The sequence below is a fragment of the Dermacentor albipictus genome, chromosome 6 (assembly GCF_038994185.2).
Source record: "Dermacentor albipictus isolate Rhodes 1998 colony chromosome 6, USDA_Dalb.pri_finalv2, whole genome shotgun sequence".
NCBI classification, from domain to species: Eukaryota; Metazoa; Arthropoda; class Arachnida; order Ixodida; family Ixodidae; genus Dermacentor; species Dermacentor albipictus.
The window spans coordinates 59302891-59322535 of NC_091826.1; the positions used below are offsets into that span (position 1 = coordinate 59302891).

The following is a 19645-nucleotide window of genomic DNA, read 5'->3' on the forward strand; positions in this document are numbered from 1 at the left end:
GATCAACAAGGCGCTGCCCTCACATGAGCGCCACGCTCTCGCACAAGTTTTCTGGGCACATCTTTCTGTATTCAATTTGAGACAAGGCGACAAGCAGGCTTCACTACCGCGTTCTCGTGCTCGCCACAGAATTGACACCGGATCTGCGCACCCTATTCGGCAAAAGCCTTAGCGCGTTTCTTCAACAGAGAAGACAGTTATTGCTGAACAGGTGAAAGACATGCTGCGGAAAAGTGTTGTTCAATAGTCCTCTAGTCCGTTGACAGCACCAGTAATCTTAGTAAAGAAGAAGGATGGATCGTGGCGGTTTTGCGTTGATTACAGGAAACTGAATGCAGTCACCAAAAAGGATGTGCATCCACTTCCTAGAATTGATGATGTCATTGATTGTTTACATTCCGCTGCATACTTTTCATCACTGGATTTGCGATCAGGGTATTGGCCGATACCCATGCACCCAGACGATAAGGAGAAAACGGCCTTCGTGACACCAGATGGTCTTTATGAATTTAACGTTATGCCGTTCGGCCTTTGTAACGCGCCAGCAACATTCGAACGATTCATGGATACTATCCTCCGAGGACTTAAACGGGAAGCTTGCGCTGCCTCGATGATATGGTGATTTTTGGCAGCACATTGAGTGAGCATAACAGCCGTCTCAGTCTTGTTCTGGATTGCGTCAAGCAAGCCGGCTTGATCCTAAATTCCAACAAATGTCGTTTCGGGGAAACGGAGACGTTAGTACTTAGGGTATCTGGTCGACAAAAACGGTGTGAGGTCAGATCAACGGAAGATTGAGGCAGTCAGCTCCTTCGAAGCACCGAAGTCAGTGCGGGAGTTGAGGAGTTTCTTGGGCCTGGGCTCGTATTTTCGGCGCTTCGTCCCAAGATTCGCTGACGTGGTGTACCCCCTAACATGTCTTCTCCAAAAAGCAGTCCCTTTCAGCTGGACATCGGCTTGCGACGATGCGTTCCGCCAGCTAAAATTTCTACCAACGTCAGGGCTCATATTGCGTCACTTCGATGCATCCGCACTGACGGAAGTGCACGCTGATGCCAGTGGCATCGGCATCGGTGCCGTACTAGTGCAACGTCATCACGCAGCTGAACACGTTTTGGCTTATGCTAGTCGCTCTTTGACTAAGGCGGAACGCAATTACACTGTGACCGAGCAAGAATGCTTGGCAGCTGTTTTCGCTGTCCACAAATTTCGGCGGTATATCTACGGACGCCCGTTCACTATCGTTCCTGACCACCATGCGTCATGCTGGTTGGTGAATCTCCGTGATCCGATGTGACGACTGGCACGTTGGACTCTTTGACTGCAGGAGTTCGACTTCGTTATTTCCTACAAGTCCGGGCGTCGCCACGCAGATGGGGACTGTCTCTCCCGCCTTCCTCTCACGATGACGGAGTCAATTGACGAAGACACTTCGATGACTGTTTTGCTCCAATTTCTTCTACATTCACAGACTCGACGACTTTCAAAGCAGAGCAGGAAAATGATATAAGTTTGGAACCTCTATTTGTAGCCGCATCACGTCCTGGAGCCACCGGTCGATTTTGTGTCCGCGACGGCCTGCTTTACAGGACCAATAATTCAGCTAAAGGCGCACGCTTCCTTCTGGTGGTGCCGCAGAGTCTGCGAACGGACATACTGAGAGCCATGAACGACGATGTGACCTCTGGCCATCTAGGATTCATCAGAACTTTGAACCGGACACAGGAGTGCTTTTACTGGTCCAAAATGCGGGACACAGTCAAGCACTACGTCGCCAGTTGCGAACAATGTCAACGCTACAAGCGCCCTACGACCGCTCCGCCAGGTCTTCTCCAACCTCTGCCGCTGCCTCGCCTGCCATTTGAACAAGTGGGTATCGATCTTCTGGGCACATTTCCTCGATCATCTAAGGACAACCGATGGGTGATCGTATGTGTCGACCATCTGACCCGTTACGCGGAAACGGCGGCGGTACCATCGTCAACAGCTGCGTCCGTTGCGACGTTTTTGCTTCGATTCATTATTCTTCGACATGGGCCCCCCCCCCCACCCCCCCCCCCCCCGTGTCATCATTAGCGATCGCGGTCGTCAGTTGGTTGCGGACGCCGTAGAAGAACTGCTTCGTCTCTGCAGTTCGTAGTTCCGTCATTCAACGCCTTATCACCTTCAGACAAATGGGCTTGTAGAACGTATGAACAGAACTCTAACATGCTGGTCTTGTACGTATCTTCCGATCACAAGGACTGGGATGACGTACTCCCCTTCATCACCTATGCTTATAATACTGCAAAGCATGAGACGACCGATTACAGTCCTTTTTATCTCCTTTACGCACGTTCACCGCTAAGCTGCATTGACACTATACTACCGTTTGACTTCCACAGCGAGTACTCTGTTGCCAAGACGCTTTGTCTTGCAGAAGAAGCCCGGCGTATCGCTCGTCTTCGTACTGTGGCATCGCAACACCGATCGAAAGAGCGCTATGACAGCCGACACCAGTCTGCCTCGTACGCTAAAGGAGACTTTGTGTGGTTGTGGACTCCGGAACGTAAATGTGGCTTATGCGAAAAGTTTTTACCTTAGTACACGGGCTCATTCGTCATTGTAGATCACTTGAGTGACTTGACGTACGTGCTGGCACGCCTGACGTCCGCTCGTCGTCGGTCTAGCCGGACCCAGTGAGTACATGTTGCCCGTCTTAAGCGGTTTCACCCTACGCTTTCAGGGTGATTTGGACTTGCCCAGCGGGCTTCGTCTGGCAACCGCAGATTGCTACGGCATGAGCCGGGAGAGCAGTAGAGGAAGACGACGTTAGCGTGTGCAGCCTCGGTACGCCATCTTGACTTCACCACCAATCTCGTCCCTTAAACAATGCCGGTTTAACATTACCCGCAACAATATATATATATATATATATATATAATATTACAGCCCTGATTGTGAGCATATGTAGTGGAGTGAAGGGTGTTGGAACGTTACCTAGCCAACGTTCGCTGGCAACCACTGTCGGAGGACGCTATCCTCGGCCCATAGCCTGATACTGCAACTTCAATGCACGCAACTCTAGTAGGACCACTGTGCACGAGCGGCTCTAGTAGGACCACTGTCTAACTTACATAAGCATTCATCATATTTCTTATCATCGTCACCCATCCGAGTACTTTAACTCCAGTTCCCTCCTCTCCAATGCAGAGCAGCAGACTAGAGCGCGCTAGCTCAGGTTGACCTCTCTGTCTTTCCTGTCAATAAATTCTATCTATCTATCTTACGTAACCTAATATTTAGTTCAACAGGTTACGTTAATAGAAAACCCAGGCTGTATCAGCTTACTGATTACTTTCCGCATGCGAAGCTGCGATAAAGATCCAGTATTTACACGGCTTCGATTTCTTCGTCATAATTTTTTTAGATTGCCCGCTTTTCTTGCTGTTGCCTTCACACATGTTCATGGCAAGCAGCCAAAGAAAACAAGTAAAACGACCCTAACAATACACAAGACCGATTTAGACACTCTTTACGCTTCTCTTCAATTTGATTAGTCTGCAGTTTCTTTCTTTATTGCCTCAATTTGTGGCCATCGATTAGCTGTTCCAGCTCGTCGAAATCGGTCCAACGTAGCCATGAAACAAAGCATTGCAAACCAGCTACTAATTTTTGTAGTCATTTCTTTCATTCTCGAATGTGAATGCGTGCCTGTATGTGAGGGGGGGGGGGGCGATGGAGGAGGTTGTAGCGAGGCTTTTGTGTCGTTTTTCTTCCTCTCGTGTGAGTATGTGTGCGAGTGTAGGAGTGTGAACACTTTCTTCCACAGAACACGTCAATGAGATCACAGGTATATAAACATTGACTGCAAGGAGCCCTCAAGCGTGAGGGCTAAAGTGGCAAGAATCAATATGCGCGTTTAACAGCTACAGCCTTTCGATAGCGATTGTTACAAGTTTCTTTCATAATTACACAGGAGGCAGCAAATGGTTGCCGCGATCACTGCGGATTAAGCGTCAGCCGCAACGTATCTGCTAGCATTTTGTTTTCTTGGTTTCCGAATTTTACCCTTCTGGGCTACCCATACGTTCCGAAATTATCTCGTTCATGGTATAATCGTTGTAATTTTCTTAAGAGAATAAAAATTTTAGACATAATTTCGGAATGTATTGGTAGTCCAGAAGGGCAAAATGTACATGTAGCAGATAACTGTGACCGTTGTGACCGAATAAATGAACTATTATTTTAATGGAGCTGCAACACCGAAAGCAACAAAGTGACTATCTGAGATGCTATAAAAGAGGACTCCAGGTACAGCCTTGATCACCTTGGGTTCTTTAAAGGGGCACTGAAATGGAAGTTGAGTTTTATGCAAACTTTTCCGTCCATTGTAACATAAAAGCCGCTCTTACTGCGTGAGGTGGCTAGGTGCAGCAGATAAGATCGAAAAACATAAAACAGGTGCTGACGCCACCTTGATTTTCTCACACAATCTCGTGGTGCCCTGATAAATTTTGACGACGCTTTTCTCGAAAGAAATAATTTCTTGATGGTATATGTGCATCAGTAAAAACTCCAGGAAGCCCATGTTATATAGGGGAAGGCATCCGCACACCTACACTCGCCGCTGATTTTTTATCTGCCACTGAGAGACGCTACCGAAAGACGATCCCCGGATGCAGCACGCTCAGTCAGGGGCGCAGCTCGTGGGGCAAAGTTCACTTTTGCCAAATGGCCGAGCGTAAAAATGCCGAAGATGCTTTCAGAGCCGGAGTACAACTGGCACAAGTCACATTCTAGGGACGAACCCGAAGAACGAGCTGTAAGTGGATCTCTAGAGTGGTGATCAGTTTAAGCAATACACTCTGCTGTCTTTGGAAACGAACCATCTCTTGTTTTCACTGACAGATCGACTATACTTTAGTCAAAAGGATCTAAGGACTGAGCTGAACAAGTTTTGAGAACTTTTCCTGGGCTCTTGACTTTTACCTATTAATTTCAATAAAGTGTCTCCCTGACTTTATCTTCGAGAAATGAGGTTCCTACTGCAAAATGTCTGAAAACAGATTTTTCGAAGCATGGTTCAACAGCCTATACAATAGTGTTGTGTTCCTCTTTGCATACCAAAAGCGCGGCCAAAAAATATCATCAGACGCTTTTGCTGATCGCGAGCGCAGTGATTAAAGGGGGTACGTACTCTTGTACTTCCCGTCTGGAGTCTGTGGAATATCGAGGACGATGTAGTCGCACAGGCCAGGCTCGGGCATCGCACTGTTGATAATACTTGATTTTTCCGCGGGACTCGTCACGTGGTTGGGAGACGTCATCTGGCACACCAGGGGAGGCTTTTCTGCAAGGAGATAAGAAATGCTTTGCTCTCGGAAGTACTCAGCGTATTGGTGCATTCATAGTGATACGCGCACTCATTGTTTTATGCTTTCAGTGAACGTTTTTTTACGAACCAATCCGTGCTGCAATGTTATGGCTCAGCGAAAGTCGCGACTTTCTTTATGCGAAGTTTCTCGAATGTTGCCAATGGTTCTATCCATTATCTTCTGATACTGAGCACTGTGTAATCAGGTTGTATGCATGACACGAATTGTGTAGTGCGTTCTGAAATGCATGTGGGCGCCAACGACTCATCTGCGAGGAACGCTCCAAAAGTTCATCGTTCATTTTAACATGGAAAGTTTACAGCCAGAAGCAAACAGAGCAAGGCGTCATAAACTACACACCTTGCACTATTTCTCCATATAGTCGCCATCGACATTGAGACATTTGTCGTAGCGTACTACCAGTTTGAAGAAACCACTCTGGTAACAGTCAGTGCCCTGCGATGCAAAGCCTGAGACATGACCTCTTCAGCATGCACGATCTATAGGCGTTCATGGCTGGCGGATACACTGGTCCCACGTGCCCATTCATACCGGTTAAAAGTGCGGATTTCCATTTTTAACAATGTTGCCAGCACCCGTCTGTCTGCCAGGGTGATTTGTATTCGAATAACCGCGGTCACACCGGTCTGCCGCTACTCTCTTCGGCGCTCTGCGCATGCGTGATTTCGCTTCCGCTTCCGCTCCTTCCGTCGTTGAACCAACAAAGGGCGTCGATTTTTACGTTATACATTATGACATTATACAGTCTACATTATAATTCGATTATTTACGTTCGTGCCCACGTAAAGAAATGGCAAACGTACCTCGAGGCCAATGTTTTAGCCAAGCTGCATTAAATCTAGATTTATTATGCTGTCATCAGGAGTGGAAGTCCGTTTTATGTTGTCAGACTGCCAGCATGTAATTTCGTGGCGCTACCTGGGGAAAACATTTTCGGTGCTCTCGGTGGCGTCTGAGGACTAATAGAGTCAAGAGAAAAACTCATATCAGTAATAATCACAAGACCACGCCTATACTTTGTCCCCTCTTTGCGATTGGGTGAAGTGATGGCTGATTTTGCTATTTATTTTTTGCGGTCATGGCACACAATCTGCAAGATCGAACGCAGAAGTGGATGGGCTGATTGCTGGCATGTTGCTGCGCAATTACGGTGTGACCGGTGGAAGTCATTATGCGAAATCCGAGGCGACATGTCGCTGGTCGCTCTCGCTCGAAAATCGCTTGAAGTAGCTGAGCCTTAAAGCCTACGCGCTTGGCCTGCAGATGAGATTAAGATGGTCGCTTCTTGTACTCCTTGCTATCATTGAGTTTGAGTGTTAACTGTTTTGTGGGTACAACTTCACCCAATGAAGAGATGGTTTCTGCGACTACAGTAGTTGTGCCACCTCTTATTCTTGAACGTCATTACAACGTGACGCCCACGTGAAGCTCAAATCGTGAAGACAACGCAACGTCACCTCTCACCATTGAGCTAGCCGCAGACTACGAAAGCGGGCCTCGAAACTTGGTCTTCTACCCGAGTCGACGAGGAAGATCGCAGCCAGGTCAGCTACTCCAATGACCAACCTTGCATCGCCTGCAGCCATCTTACTGCAACAACCAAGGGAACCACCCAACTTCCACTGAGCTCCGTCCGACAACTCGGAAACCTCACTCAAGCCTTCAACAGCTGGTAATCCGAGCATATCTACTCCGTGTGTCCGTCTTGGAAGACGTCGCGAGTGCCTAGTTCGAGATTGGGGTGTTTACATTAGCGACGCGGGACGTTTTTCGAAGCAAATTCGCGAGGACCTTCACAAAAAACTGGCTGTGGCTTAGCTAAGGTTAAGCCCAGGATGCGAAGCATACTAGCCTTTATTTTAACGCGACAGCGTTAAGGAGCTCGTGTCGCAGAAAAGCCGGTGTCGTCGGCATCGGCTCAGGCGTGCGGCGTTTGCTCAGGCGCACATTTCGTTGTCGCGCCGAACGCTGCGTTGCTCGACGCTCACCGCGTCCGATACGGGGCACGTAGTCGCTGCGCCGTAGCAAAGCCACCTAGAAACCGTCTCTGTAGCACGCCGCAACCTTCGCTTCTCATTCCAACGAGCAGCGCTGTCTCCAGGAGGCATCTCACCTCGTGAGTGTCTAGCAGAGGCAAGCGCAGCTGCTTACATACCACCGCGACGCCGCGAGCGACGGCGCGAGTTGGAGCCCCGTTTCTCCTCTGTCGTGACGTCACGGTGTCACGTGGTCAGCCTTGAAGGCGACGCCGCGAGCGACGGCGCGAGTTGGAGCCCCGTTTCTCCTCTGTCGTGATGTCACGGTGTCACGTGGTATTGAAAGCGACACCGCTGCGCCTGAGGAGCTGGGTTGAGCTCTAGTAATACGCTTCGCATAAAACCACCCACAATGAAAGCGTTAAAGCCCTGCTGGAAGTCTGTGTACAGCTAGCGAACGAGAGCATCGCCATTTTCACGGAAAAGATGACTCGGCTGTTTTGCCTGGTCAACCCCAGCATTCCGGAAGAGAAGAAGGAAAAGCCCGACAGTTCAGCTGCGTGCGTCTCAAGAACCAACAAAGGATGGACAGACAACATTAGAACCTTCGACCACGCCACGTTGAAATACGAGCCCGGCGACCATGTTTGGATTGTTTCTCGATACCCCGACGCACTCTGAGTGGAAAGCTTATTCGACGTTATTTCATACCATACACGATCATTCGGCGTATTGGTGCACTGGACTATCAGGTCGTGCTGGATGGCAAGCCGAATGGCATACCATAGTCTTAGTGCTGTCGTCATTCAATCGCGATTAAGCGGCCACTGGCATGCCGCCGCCGTCCTTGCGTCGTCGTGAGGAGGTCGCTATCACGCTTCCGCTGTCAACGTGCTTTCGGCGTCACGGCGTCGTCTTCATACAAGCTTCGTCACACACTCGTCGTCAAGCAATTGACGTCCTACACTCGTCGTCATCGCTTTGTCCTCCTGTCGCAGTTGTGCCGTTGCCGTCATTAAGTTGTAGTCATAGAGTCGTCGTCATGCGTCCGTCCTCAAACAGACGTCTCGCCGTCGTGGTCGTGCCATGTTCTCCATTCCCACCTCGCCATCCGGAGGCCGTCATAGCTTAGTGGTCACGCTATTTTCGTCATATAATTGTCCTCATGTCACCTTCGCCAAGCTGTATTCGTTACACATTTGTCAAAAGTTAGGAATCGTCATCTCATTGTCGTAATGCCATCAGTGTCGTACGGCCTTCTTCCTTCCATCATTGCTATTTCTTTTCATCGTTTCATCGAGATCCTTGCGTCAGCGTAATACAATCGTCGTCATGACACCAGGCTCATGGGCGACATTGGCAAACGAGGCCTAGAGCAATGAAGGGCGATACAGGCGTATTTCGGCATATATCGGATGCAACAGAAGTCACAGAATGACCACTATATACGTTAATAGACGTGACTTCAGAAATACGGTGTGTCACTACGCTCGTAGGCTAATCGCATTAGACAGTTTTAGTTTAGCGCTTGCAACCGAACGTAAAAGCATTAGGCACGTAAATAAAAGCGTCATCGTCACTGCGCATGCTGGGAACGCTATTGAGTTTCAGCGGTTTACGTGTGCTAGGATAACGTACGTTATTCGGTGAGTTTAACGTCCGTATTGTTTACGGATGCTAAGAAATAGCGTTGTCGAACATGGCGGAACCCATGGCTCCCGCTTCAGCGTGAATTCTCGGAATGGCTGTGCTCTCACTTGCGTGGATCACCAGTATCTATTGTAGCGAGCTTTCGCTTTCTCTAAACTAACCAGAATGGTTTGTTATGAGCGCACAACGCGTCCATTTTCTGAGATCGTTCGGCGATTCTGGCTCCCGTAGGCCTAACGAGACGCGTCCACATAGCAACAGCAAGATGGATGCTAATGGATCGTGTTGGCTTGGATACGTTTGGCAAGAGGTGCTAGACGTTGTCCTGTTTTATGATGTTTTGTTTACGTTTGTTTTTCCGTAAGGTTAACTAAAAGACTTGAAAGGACGCGCACTGGAACGTCCCGCAAAGGTGCTTACATTCAACGTACGTAAGGCGACAAGCGCTATTCTAAATCTGTCTATTATCCTCGGCAGTGATCGTGAGATGAGTTCTACTGTTTTTTGATGTGGAGCTGTTAGAACCTGGCTGGGTTTCTCTTGACGTTCGCAGCTTCGTCGAGCTGGGTGAAAGAGAGCTGAGAGAGAGTGTGAGTAGAGTATAAAAATAGCATCGCGCAGCATAGTGACGCGACGAAGATTGGTGGAGCGTGGTGGGGTGAAGGAGCGGCGCGGCGGGAAGACATGTGGTGTGACGTCAATACTCTCTATAAAGACTCGCGTGCTCGCTTCTGCAGATTTCAAGAAGCTGTCATGTAGTACACTGCGGCTAATCTACCATGCATCAGAGCTAAGGCGCGGTGGTTGCCACCACGTCGCGTCGGTACAGCGCCTGGCACACGGCACCGTCGTATATGGTGTTTCAACAAATCGCTTCTGTTGCGGCGGGGGCCTGAAATGGCGCGACGTCCCAACCGAAACCCTCCATAGAGGAAGACGGCACTGATTTTTCGGAAGCCTTAACCTCCCCCAGCTCTGCTCGTCGCTGGTGTTTGTGATAGCATTGCGACGCGTAATTTTCAAAGCCTTTTTCATTTCCTCCTACTACACTTCCCCTTCGTATTTTCTTATTGCAGTATGCAAGGAAACGCATACAGAGGAAAACGCTGATTAACGATTGATGCGCAAAATTTGTTCTTGTTTTCCTGTATCCGTGTTTCTGTACATGGCGCAAGATAATACGAAGCGTCATCGTCGAGCTGCATTTATCATTTTTATGCATTTTCTCATCGAAATGTGGCTAAGAATAAGGCTTACTCCTTGGAGGACTAGACGTCGTTGTCGGAGTAGAGCTTGGCAAAGGGGTCACCGCTGGGTCTGATTGGATAAAGATGCGCATTAGACGCGAGAATCGGTAAAGTCATAATAAGAGCCGGATAAGACCGTATGGACACGTGGGACGAAAGCTTTAGCATGAACCACTGCAATGACCTCTAATGTTTCCCACATATCGACTCAAGTTTATGTAACGGCTTCCGGGTGGACTCGGTATAGTAAACAATGGTTTGATTCAGTGGTCCTCAGGTACAACTTTCTCGAATCAGAGAACAATCAAATTACGAGGAGGACAACTCCGTTGTAATTTCGAATATTAGCACACCCCGTAGGTAAACGTTGTATTGTTATCAAGGAGGCGGCAATGCACACCAGAATAATTAAGGTATCGCGTGAAAAACTCGACTGAATTACCTTTTATGCAGGGAACATGTGTGCCCTCATAAACGTATACGTACAATCATATAGGGGCCCGCATACGTAAACAAGCGTGCTCGAATAATTGGAACACTGAATAATGAATCGTTGATAAAAGGTATTCCTCAGAAAACTCCACCGATGCAGTTCACTCCGGCGGACTCGTTCATTCCCTTTGCTCCAAGTTAAAATTAAGAGATGGTAATTTTATGTAAAATACGATGGGTTGATAGATAGTTGGTCAGATAGGTCGAGATAGATACGATGGGTCAGATAGCTCGCCTTTGGCTTGAACGCAATGTAAAAGAAAAATCGCTTTACTTACTACGCGTATGCGCGGCTCACAGAAACGAGGGTCAAATACTTGATGGGCAAATGGCTGGATTTAAATAAAGTAGTTTGACAAGGACACCAAAAGCTTGTCAATTCACGTACATATATACGCTATTCCACAGGAGCAAACATTCTACCTTCCAATTTTCTTCATGCTATATTGTAAAGCCTAAATAATGGAACGCAAATGCAACCTTGGTTGAGACTAACATCGGTTGCACTTCACTCCGACGTATTCGTTCGTTCTCTTTGCCCCAAGTTGAGAATTAAAATATGGTAATTTTATGTAAAATACGTTGGGTGAACAAACACTCGGATAGCTCGCCTTTTGCCTGAACGCAATGTAAAATAAAGGTCCCTTTACTTACGTGTATGCGTGGCTAACAGAAAAGAGGGACAAATTGCGCAAATGGCTCGATTGAAATAAAGAAGTTTGACCAAGACACCAAACACTTGTCACTTCACGTACACAAATTCGCTATTTTACAGACATAAGCATGCTAGGTTCCAGTTTTCTTCGTGCTAAATTGTAAAGCCTTAGTAATGGAGCGCAAATGCAACATCGGTTAAGACTATGCACGTCTACATGCATGCCAAGCAGGTTGGCATGCTGCGAGACGTGAAAATATACAGAAGAGGGCATAACTTGTGTGTATCTGTGAGAAAGGATGTGAGCGTAGATAAAGCAGAGAAAAGCGCGAATGGAAAACAGAATATAAAAAGTAGCCACTCGTGAAGGCGTGGCTAAACACTCACCAATATTTGACGTACGTACTCTTGTAAGATTCCCTTTTGTAAGTGATGAACCACCGGCTGCTGAGTGGAGCAAATCATCGTGGCGGTAGACAGCGTGGACAGGTACCGTGTGGCCAGCATTATAGCCTACTCGAACGTCAGTGCACTTTTTTTGTAGCCGGAGAAAAGAATACCTTCCTGAGAAATTGAGTTCCCTTAGTTTTACCTGTGGCCTTGGAAAAAGCTGCTGACAGTCAGCTGTTATTTATAACTTGACGGTGCCCACAGGCGAGAAAAGACAAGAAAGTGTATGACATCGTGACATGATCGCACAAACACACCATAGTGTCGCGTTAACATGGTGTTGTGCCCAGCAATATTGAAGTGCATAGAAAAAGTAATCATTGTTACGGAAGAGAAAAAAAACTTTTCTTTGAGAAAGAAAACAAGTCATACAACAGTAATGCGAATAAAGTGCTTTCGAAGGCGGAAAATTAAAACACTTCTCCAGATTTCTCAGGTCATAACAAAACTGACTTTGAGGCATTCAGCGAATGTCGGAGTGAGTTTAGCAAGTCATTATATCGTCAAAAGGAGCAGTCACTGAATTACAATTCGAAGCTTCATGTTAAGTGTCTCGTCAGCTGCCAGTGACATTTTCTACTAAATGTTCTGCCACCAGTCCTTCCCCATCTGCATTCGGACACTATAGCAAATGAGCTATGGGTTATCGCTGAGACTACAATGTATCCGGATTAGCACATGGCTAAAATATCTTGAAATAACATAAACTCGGCCATACGTACATGTGACTTAGAGCACGGTTCGTACATGTGACTTTAGAGCACGCTTTGAGATGTTTATTTGCCACTACACAACTGAGTCTGACTGCACCGTGCGCTGATCTGTAAAAGCCTTCGACGTCACGCAGCTACTTGAGCGACAGACGAAGTGAAAGAGAAAAATACATTAATGTTGGAAAGGAGGAAAGCTAAGCATGGCGGCCGTGCTTCGCAATCGCTCCTCCGCACTATGTGGGAAGGGGAAAATGGAGAACGTAAGAGGAGAAGAGGTAGATGATGATAAGGAGGGAAGGGGAAGAAACAAGTGCATGAAAATACAATTTATACAGAGCTATGACTGCTCGCTGTCGCAACAATTCTCTTACAATGCGGTGGTGTGCACAGCCTTGCCTGATTGTACGGTAAAGTTGACTTACCTTTGCAAGATGAACGCTAATATCCGCTAGGGTCAACACGCTTACTTGTTATTACACTGGCTGCTCCTGCCACAATCGCTTACGTCGCGTTTTCTGGTCGAGCGATGGTGCTCAGAAAATGCCATGACCAGCGTAGTGAACACCTGCACAAGCAGCACGTAAGAACACGATTTGTATCAGTAGTTCATAGCGCGGTGTCATGGGCCGCAGTGTCCTTAAAAATTCACCGCAATGGTAATCCAACAGTTCACAACCAAATGCTATCATGCCAATACTGGTGACGCTTCTATAACGGTTCAATATCGATGCAGTAGGAATTGCATATTTCCTCTACGTCACTGTATTCTTACGTGTGTTTTTTGTGGACTACGATGTTAGAACTGGTAGGTCAGTTGTACCATCACCAAGAAAACTTGCTTCCCATCCGGCAGAATGCAAGTGAGTGCCACTGATGTTCCACACTTAGCAGGAAGACAGGAGGCCCTAGAGGCCACTGCGTAATACTTGGCAGCGTCTACAACAACTCCTCCCGCTGTGCGTCAAGACGAAGATGGTCTCTGATAGCACGTTTCCAGCACGGACCCAACAAAGCATCGGTGAAAGTGTCACCAGGAATCCTTTGTGATGTAACAAGAAGGGTGGTTACCAAAAGGGTACCCACTGTACTTCTAGTGAGTGCTTCATGGTAAAATCTTCATTTACTACTGTTGCTCCTGTTGATTATGATAGCGATATATAGGGCGAAATGACGCCTAATTCAGACACCTTGAGGGATCACGCAAAAAGTCGCCAAGAGCGAGGGAGTGGGAAGTGATCGTGGATTGAGGAAGAGTGAGAATGGGGGCTACTAGACTCCACCATGTGCAGAAGCCGACAGGTGGCTGTCTTGAGCAAGCAGGCAAGCGTTGTAGCAGGCGCTAACAAACTACCTACCTACAAACTAGAAGCTACCTTAGCGGCAGCGACCTTAGACTACACTAGACATCGGCTACGGTGCCTACTCACCTCCATGTGCCCGGACCGCCGAGTGGTTAGTGGCAAGGCTCCCAAGACGCTCCCAGCGTACGGTCTTTCCAGGAGAAGTCGTTCCACGCTCCTGCGCTTACGGACTGGCTGCACCTGGACGGCGGCCCGACTGTAAGCCAAGGGTCGTGCCACGTCACCTGCCTGCAAGAAGCGAGAAGACACCGAGGCTCTGGTTTCCTGGCGCAAGAACGTTCCACAGTCATCACCACGTACAGACGCCAGTGTTTTCCAACGGCCAGAAAGACTCAATGGTATGGAATGGTATGGTATTCGTTATGCGATAGCGCACACCCACTGTGGGGGATTGGCCAAGATTTGGATGAAATTAGGCAATCTTTATAAATACTAACTTTGGTAAAGCTAACTGGAGGAAATGAACAAAAATAAAATGTTTAGCAATTCGAGACAATCTCTTTGTAGCAATTATAGATTCCTCCACGGTTAGCAAATATCCCTGTGGCACTTTCCAAGAGAGGAGGCTCGTAGAGAAAGGATATTTATAATTGAAAAGCTTTAACCAAGCTGCGTAAATCTTCGTCCTAGAACATTTTTTCTTAAAGAAGTAAAACAGCGGCAGAATATGAAAAAAATGATTTATTGTTTCAATGTCTCCACAGACTGGGCACAGAGGGGAGGGCAGCAGACGAGCCCTGGGAGGATAGAAGTTTAATTTTCGTATTCTACAACGTAATTGGGCAAAGTTGACTTCAGTTTTTCTCGTGTGAAAGGAATTTTCGGGCCAAGGGAATAGGAGGTGTCGATATTCTGAAAAATTAGCTACAGCTGGGTTCAAAAAGTCTTGAATAATTGTATATCTCCTGAATCTAGTAATCGTTAGGTAAGCCATTGTAGGAAGTAATGGTAATACAGGACCACTGAGGGCCGCTCTCGCGAGATTGTCACCTACTTCGTTAATGACTAATCCTTCATGTCCAGGCAAACAAACCAATCTAATTAAATTTATGTGGGCAGGCACTAGAAATTGAATTGTACGTAAAAGGCCAGTGACAACATTTGCTGTGAGCGAGGAACATAAGGATAAAGAATCTGTTATTATTACTGATGTGAAGTCAGCCGTTCACGCACGCCACGAGCGCATGCGTCAATGCCTCAGTGACATGACGTCACGCCAGAGTTGGCTACTTAAACGACTAACTCAATAAACGTGCGTTCATTCCTGTTCCTGCGTCCATTACTACAGTGGCGACGAGGATTAACCGCCACGGCCAGGGTAAAGCATGGCGACGCAAGTTGGGCCGCCTATTTTTGACGAAGGGGACGACAAGTGGGACGCATATCAGGTGCGATTAGAAGCTTTTTTTGAAGCCCACGAGATTGTCGATCCGAAGAAGCGTCGGGCCTTACTTGTTGCCGCCCTTAGTACCAAGACTGTAGATCTCCTGGCAGGCCGTTGTGCGCCTAACAAAATTCAGGATCTGACGTACGAAGCCGCAGTTCAAAAACTGGCCTAGTATTTTGCACCGAAAGGCAACGAGATAGCGGAGTCTTATCAGTTTTTCACAAGGAATCAGCGAGCTGACGAGTCGACAAGCGACTTCATTGTCGAGCTACGGAAAATGGCTAACAGGTGCAATTTTGGCCAGGCGCTAGAGAGAATGCTGCGTGACAGGCTTGTCTGCGGTCTACGGGATGCTGGAGTGCGTCGTAATCTGCTAGCAAGGCACACGCTCACACTGCAGGAATAAGAGGATGTGGCGCTAGCCGCTGAGATGGCTGCACGCAACGTACAACAGATGGGAGATGGGCCAATCAGGGAGGGCGTCCACGCAGTGCGAACGAAGCAAGAGCAGCAGAAGTTCTCCAGAAGACCACAGCCAGACAGGATGAAAAATTCGAACAATGAAGTACAGACCGGCTGCCTTTGCTGCGGAAGCGACACCCACAAGACCGCCAAATGAAGGTTCCGCCACGTTGAGTGTTTCTCTTGTCGGAAGAGGGGACACCTGGCTTCAATGTGCAATTCCAAGCCAAACCAAGAAAACGTAGCTCACTGTGAGGAACCATCCTCGGACAGCGAGGACTACGGACAGTTCCTGTTACACCTCCGTGAGTCGTCGACAGGACTGGTTCGGCCGATATGGCGAACGTTACAGTGGAAAGGGGTGCCTGTGAAGATGCAAGTGGACACAGGTTCACCAGTGTCAATAGTGACATGGCCAACTTATGCCCAGCATCACCACCGCTGGCCCAGGCTCGACAAGTCGTCGTTTCAACTGAGAGTCTTCCTATGGAGACTACCAGTTAAAGGGCAGCTGAAAGTTCCTGTCACCTACGATGGACGAACCGCCAACGCGACGCTAGTAGTGCTCGGCTGCTCAGGCCCAAACCTGTGTGGGCGAGACATAATTCAAGCATTCCAGCTGACTGGAAGCCCAGTGGTCAACGTGGACGTCAACGACGTTAAGCCGCCAGCTCCTGACCAAATTGCCATTGCTGCTACGCTGAGGGCGGAATATGCCGATTTGTTTTCGCCAGGGCTGGGAATAATCAAGGGGCCTCCGGTTCATCTACAGTTACGCGAAGGAATCGTACCGCGATTCTGCAAGGCCCGTTCTATACCGTACGCACTACAAGAGCCTGTAAATGCAGAAATCACAAAGTTCGTTGACACGGGCATACTGACGCAGGTCGCCAGCGCCGAGTGGGCTGCGCCACTCGTTCCCATCGTCAAGAAGGACGGCTCCATCCGCTGGTGTGGCGATTTTAGAACGACAGCCAACACAGCATGCCACACGGAACAATATCCGCTGCCAATGATAAGGGACATATTTGCGAAGCTCAGCGGAGGGGAAGTATTCAGTACAATAGATTTGAAGGATGCATACAACCAGCTACCAACAGATGACGCGACAAAGAAGCTGCTGGTAGTAAACACGCCAAAAGGGTTGTATAGCTTCAACCGGCTGCCGTTTGGGGTGGCGTCGGCACCGGCAGTTTTTATGCGAAGCATATTACGAGAGCTCAACCCAGCTCCTCAGGCGCGGCGGTGTCGCCTTCAATACCACGTGACACCGTGATGTCACGACAGAGGAGAAACGGGGCTCCAACTCGCGCCGTCGCTCGCGGCGTCGCGGCGGTATATAAGGAGCTGCGCTTGCCTCTGCTAGACACTCACGAGGTGAGATGCCTCCTGGAGACAGAGCTGCTCGTTGGAATGAGAAGCAAAGGTTGCGGCGTGCTACGGAGACTGATTTTCTAGGTGGCTTTGGCTCAACTCTTGCAAGATGGGCTGGGTGGGAATCGAACCAGGGTCTCCGGAGTGTGAGACGAAGACGCTACCACTGAGCCACGAGTACGATGCTTCAAAGCGGTACAAAAGCGCCTCTAGTGAATGCGGTGTTGCCTTAGAAACGAGCTGTTTCTCAGGCGTGCGTCTCTTGCTCAGGCGCACATTTCGTTGCCGCGCCGAACGCTGCGTTGCTCGACGCTCACCGCGACCAATGCGGGGCGCGTAGTCGCTGCGCCATAGCCCATTGTCTTACACCCCTTGGCGGGTCGACGGGAACGCTGTCGCGTTCCACTCTTGAAGGCGAAGCAGAGTAACGCATGAGTTGTTTCTTCGTCTAGCCGAACCAAATATAGCCAAGCAACAGCAGTTCACCAGGCTAAACAGTGGTTCAACAACTAAAATAAAGGCTAGTATGCTTCGCATCCTGGGCTTAACCTTAGCTAAGCCACAGCCATTTTTTCAGAAGCGAATGAAAGCACTGTTGCGAGGGCTACCGGGTGTGCAAGTGTACTTAGGTGGTGTGGTGGTCGCCGAGAAAAGAGGAAATTGTGACACGTTGCGCAAAGTGTTCCAGTGGTTCAGGGAAGCCGGTGTTAAACTTCACCCGCTCAAATGCAGATTCCGTCAGTCGGAGGTGGAATTCCTTGGTCACCGCATTAGCGGAAAAGGCCTAAGACCAAAGACGGAAAACATCCACGCGCTCTTACGAATGCCTCAACCTACGTGTGTAACGGAACTTCGCGTGCTACTGGGTCTCATTACGTATTACATAGCATTCTTGGGGAACTTGGCTACAGTGCTTGCGCCATTATATGAGTTAAGAAAGAACACGCCTTGGCAATGGGAAGCTAAGCAAAAGAATGCATACGAGGCAGTGAAGCGGTTGATAAAGGAGGTGCAGATTTTGATCCACTATGACCCAACAAAACCACTCATCTTGGAAACGGACGCATCCTCATGCGGTATCGGGGCAGTCTTGTACCACAGAGATGACGGCGTAAACCAGCCAATCGGGTTTCGATCTCGCACCCTCTCTTCAGCCGAGCGGAATTATGCTCAGATTGAGCGCGAAGCCTTAGCAGTGGTGTTCGGCGAGACGAAGTTTCGCGAATATTTGCTGGGAAACCAATTTACATTGGTCACAGATCATAAGCCGCTGATGCGTCTTTTTAGTCCCGATAAATCAATACCACCCTTGGCAGCAGCAAGGATACAGCGTTGGGCACTTTTACTCGGTGGTTACAAGTATTCCATTGAGTACAAACCGGGAAAGGACATAATTGTGGCTGACGCATTGAGCCGTCTTCCCTTGCAAGCGCCACATGATGACAAGACAGTGACGTCAATGTTGAAAGATGAACGGGAGTACGTGCTGCTAACAGACCACCTGAACACAGGGGTGGTGTCGTCGCACAATTTGGCCGAAATGACGGCACGTGATGGCAAGCTCATGGCGGTTATGCGTTGTGTTCGGGAAGGCTGGCCAAGGAAATTGCCGGCAACACAAGAAGCATTACGACCTATGTTCCAAAAGAAAGACGAGCTGAAATGCAGCCATGGTATTGTTTATTGGGGCCATCGGGCCGTGATACCCGCCGCAGCTCGGGAGTCAATGCTGCAGCTGCTGCACGATACCCATCAAGGCATGTCGGCGATGAAAAATCTAGCACGGGCACTTTTCTGGTATCCCGGACTTGACAAGGATATCCAGAATATCGTACACGCATGTGCAGTGTGCCAGCAAAACTGCAGCATGCCACCAGCGCAAGAGCCGGCTCCGTGGCCGGACACATTTGAGCGATGGTCTAGAATCCACGTTGATTTCGCAGGACCAGTCGAAGGGCGGGCGAGTGTTGATGATCGTAGTGGATTCGCATACCAAATGGATAGGGGTTGTTCCGCTTAAAGTAACCAGCGCAGATAACACTGTTGAAGCGCTACGGGGCATTTTCAGCAGATTTGGGTTTCCACGAACACTTGTCTCCGACAACGGGGCACAGTTCACAAGTAGACAGTTCCGCCAATTCATGGAAGATAATGGCAGAGTGCACCTACGATCTCCTCCGTATCATCCGCAATCCAACGGGCTGGCAGAAAGGGCAGTGCACACTGTTAAAGAAGGTCTGCGCAAAAACGTGCATGGAACCCTTGAAAGACGCTTGGCCCGATGGCTACTGCGTTATCGGCGCACCGCACTCCAAAGCGGAAAGACACCTGGCTTCTTGCTTCTTGGTTTCGAGCCACGTACTCTGTTGGATAATGTGGTGTCACGTCCTTTTCCTGCTTCAGGAGCACTTCCGCGCAGACATTCGCCCGGACAACCGGTCTGGTGCAAGGACTATACACCAGAACACCGTGAATTCAAAGGGCGCCACCATATTGATGA

At 48.7% G+C, this 19645-nt stretch overlaps 1 protein-coding gene across 2 annotated transcripts in view; it reads right to left on the minus strand.

The window, feature by feature from the left end:
* The window catches only part of LOC139061092 (uncharacterized), a 52885-nt gene that overhangs the window by 23289 nt on the left and 9951 nt on the right, over positions 1–19645 (minus strand). For both annotated transcript variants that reach the window (XM_070540612.1, XM_070540611.1), the window contains 3 exons: positions 13989–14150; positions 10262–13126; positions 5180–5332 (listed from right to left, as the gene is read on the minus strand). In XM_070540612.1, coding sequence (XP_070396713.1) covers positions 5180–5332; positions 10262–10343 — 235 coding nt within the window. In that variant the 5' untranslated portion in view covers positions 10344–13126; positions 13989–14150. The remainder of the gene's footprint in view (positions 1–5179; positions 5333–10261; positions 13127–13988; positions 14151–19645) is intronic.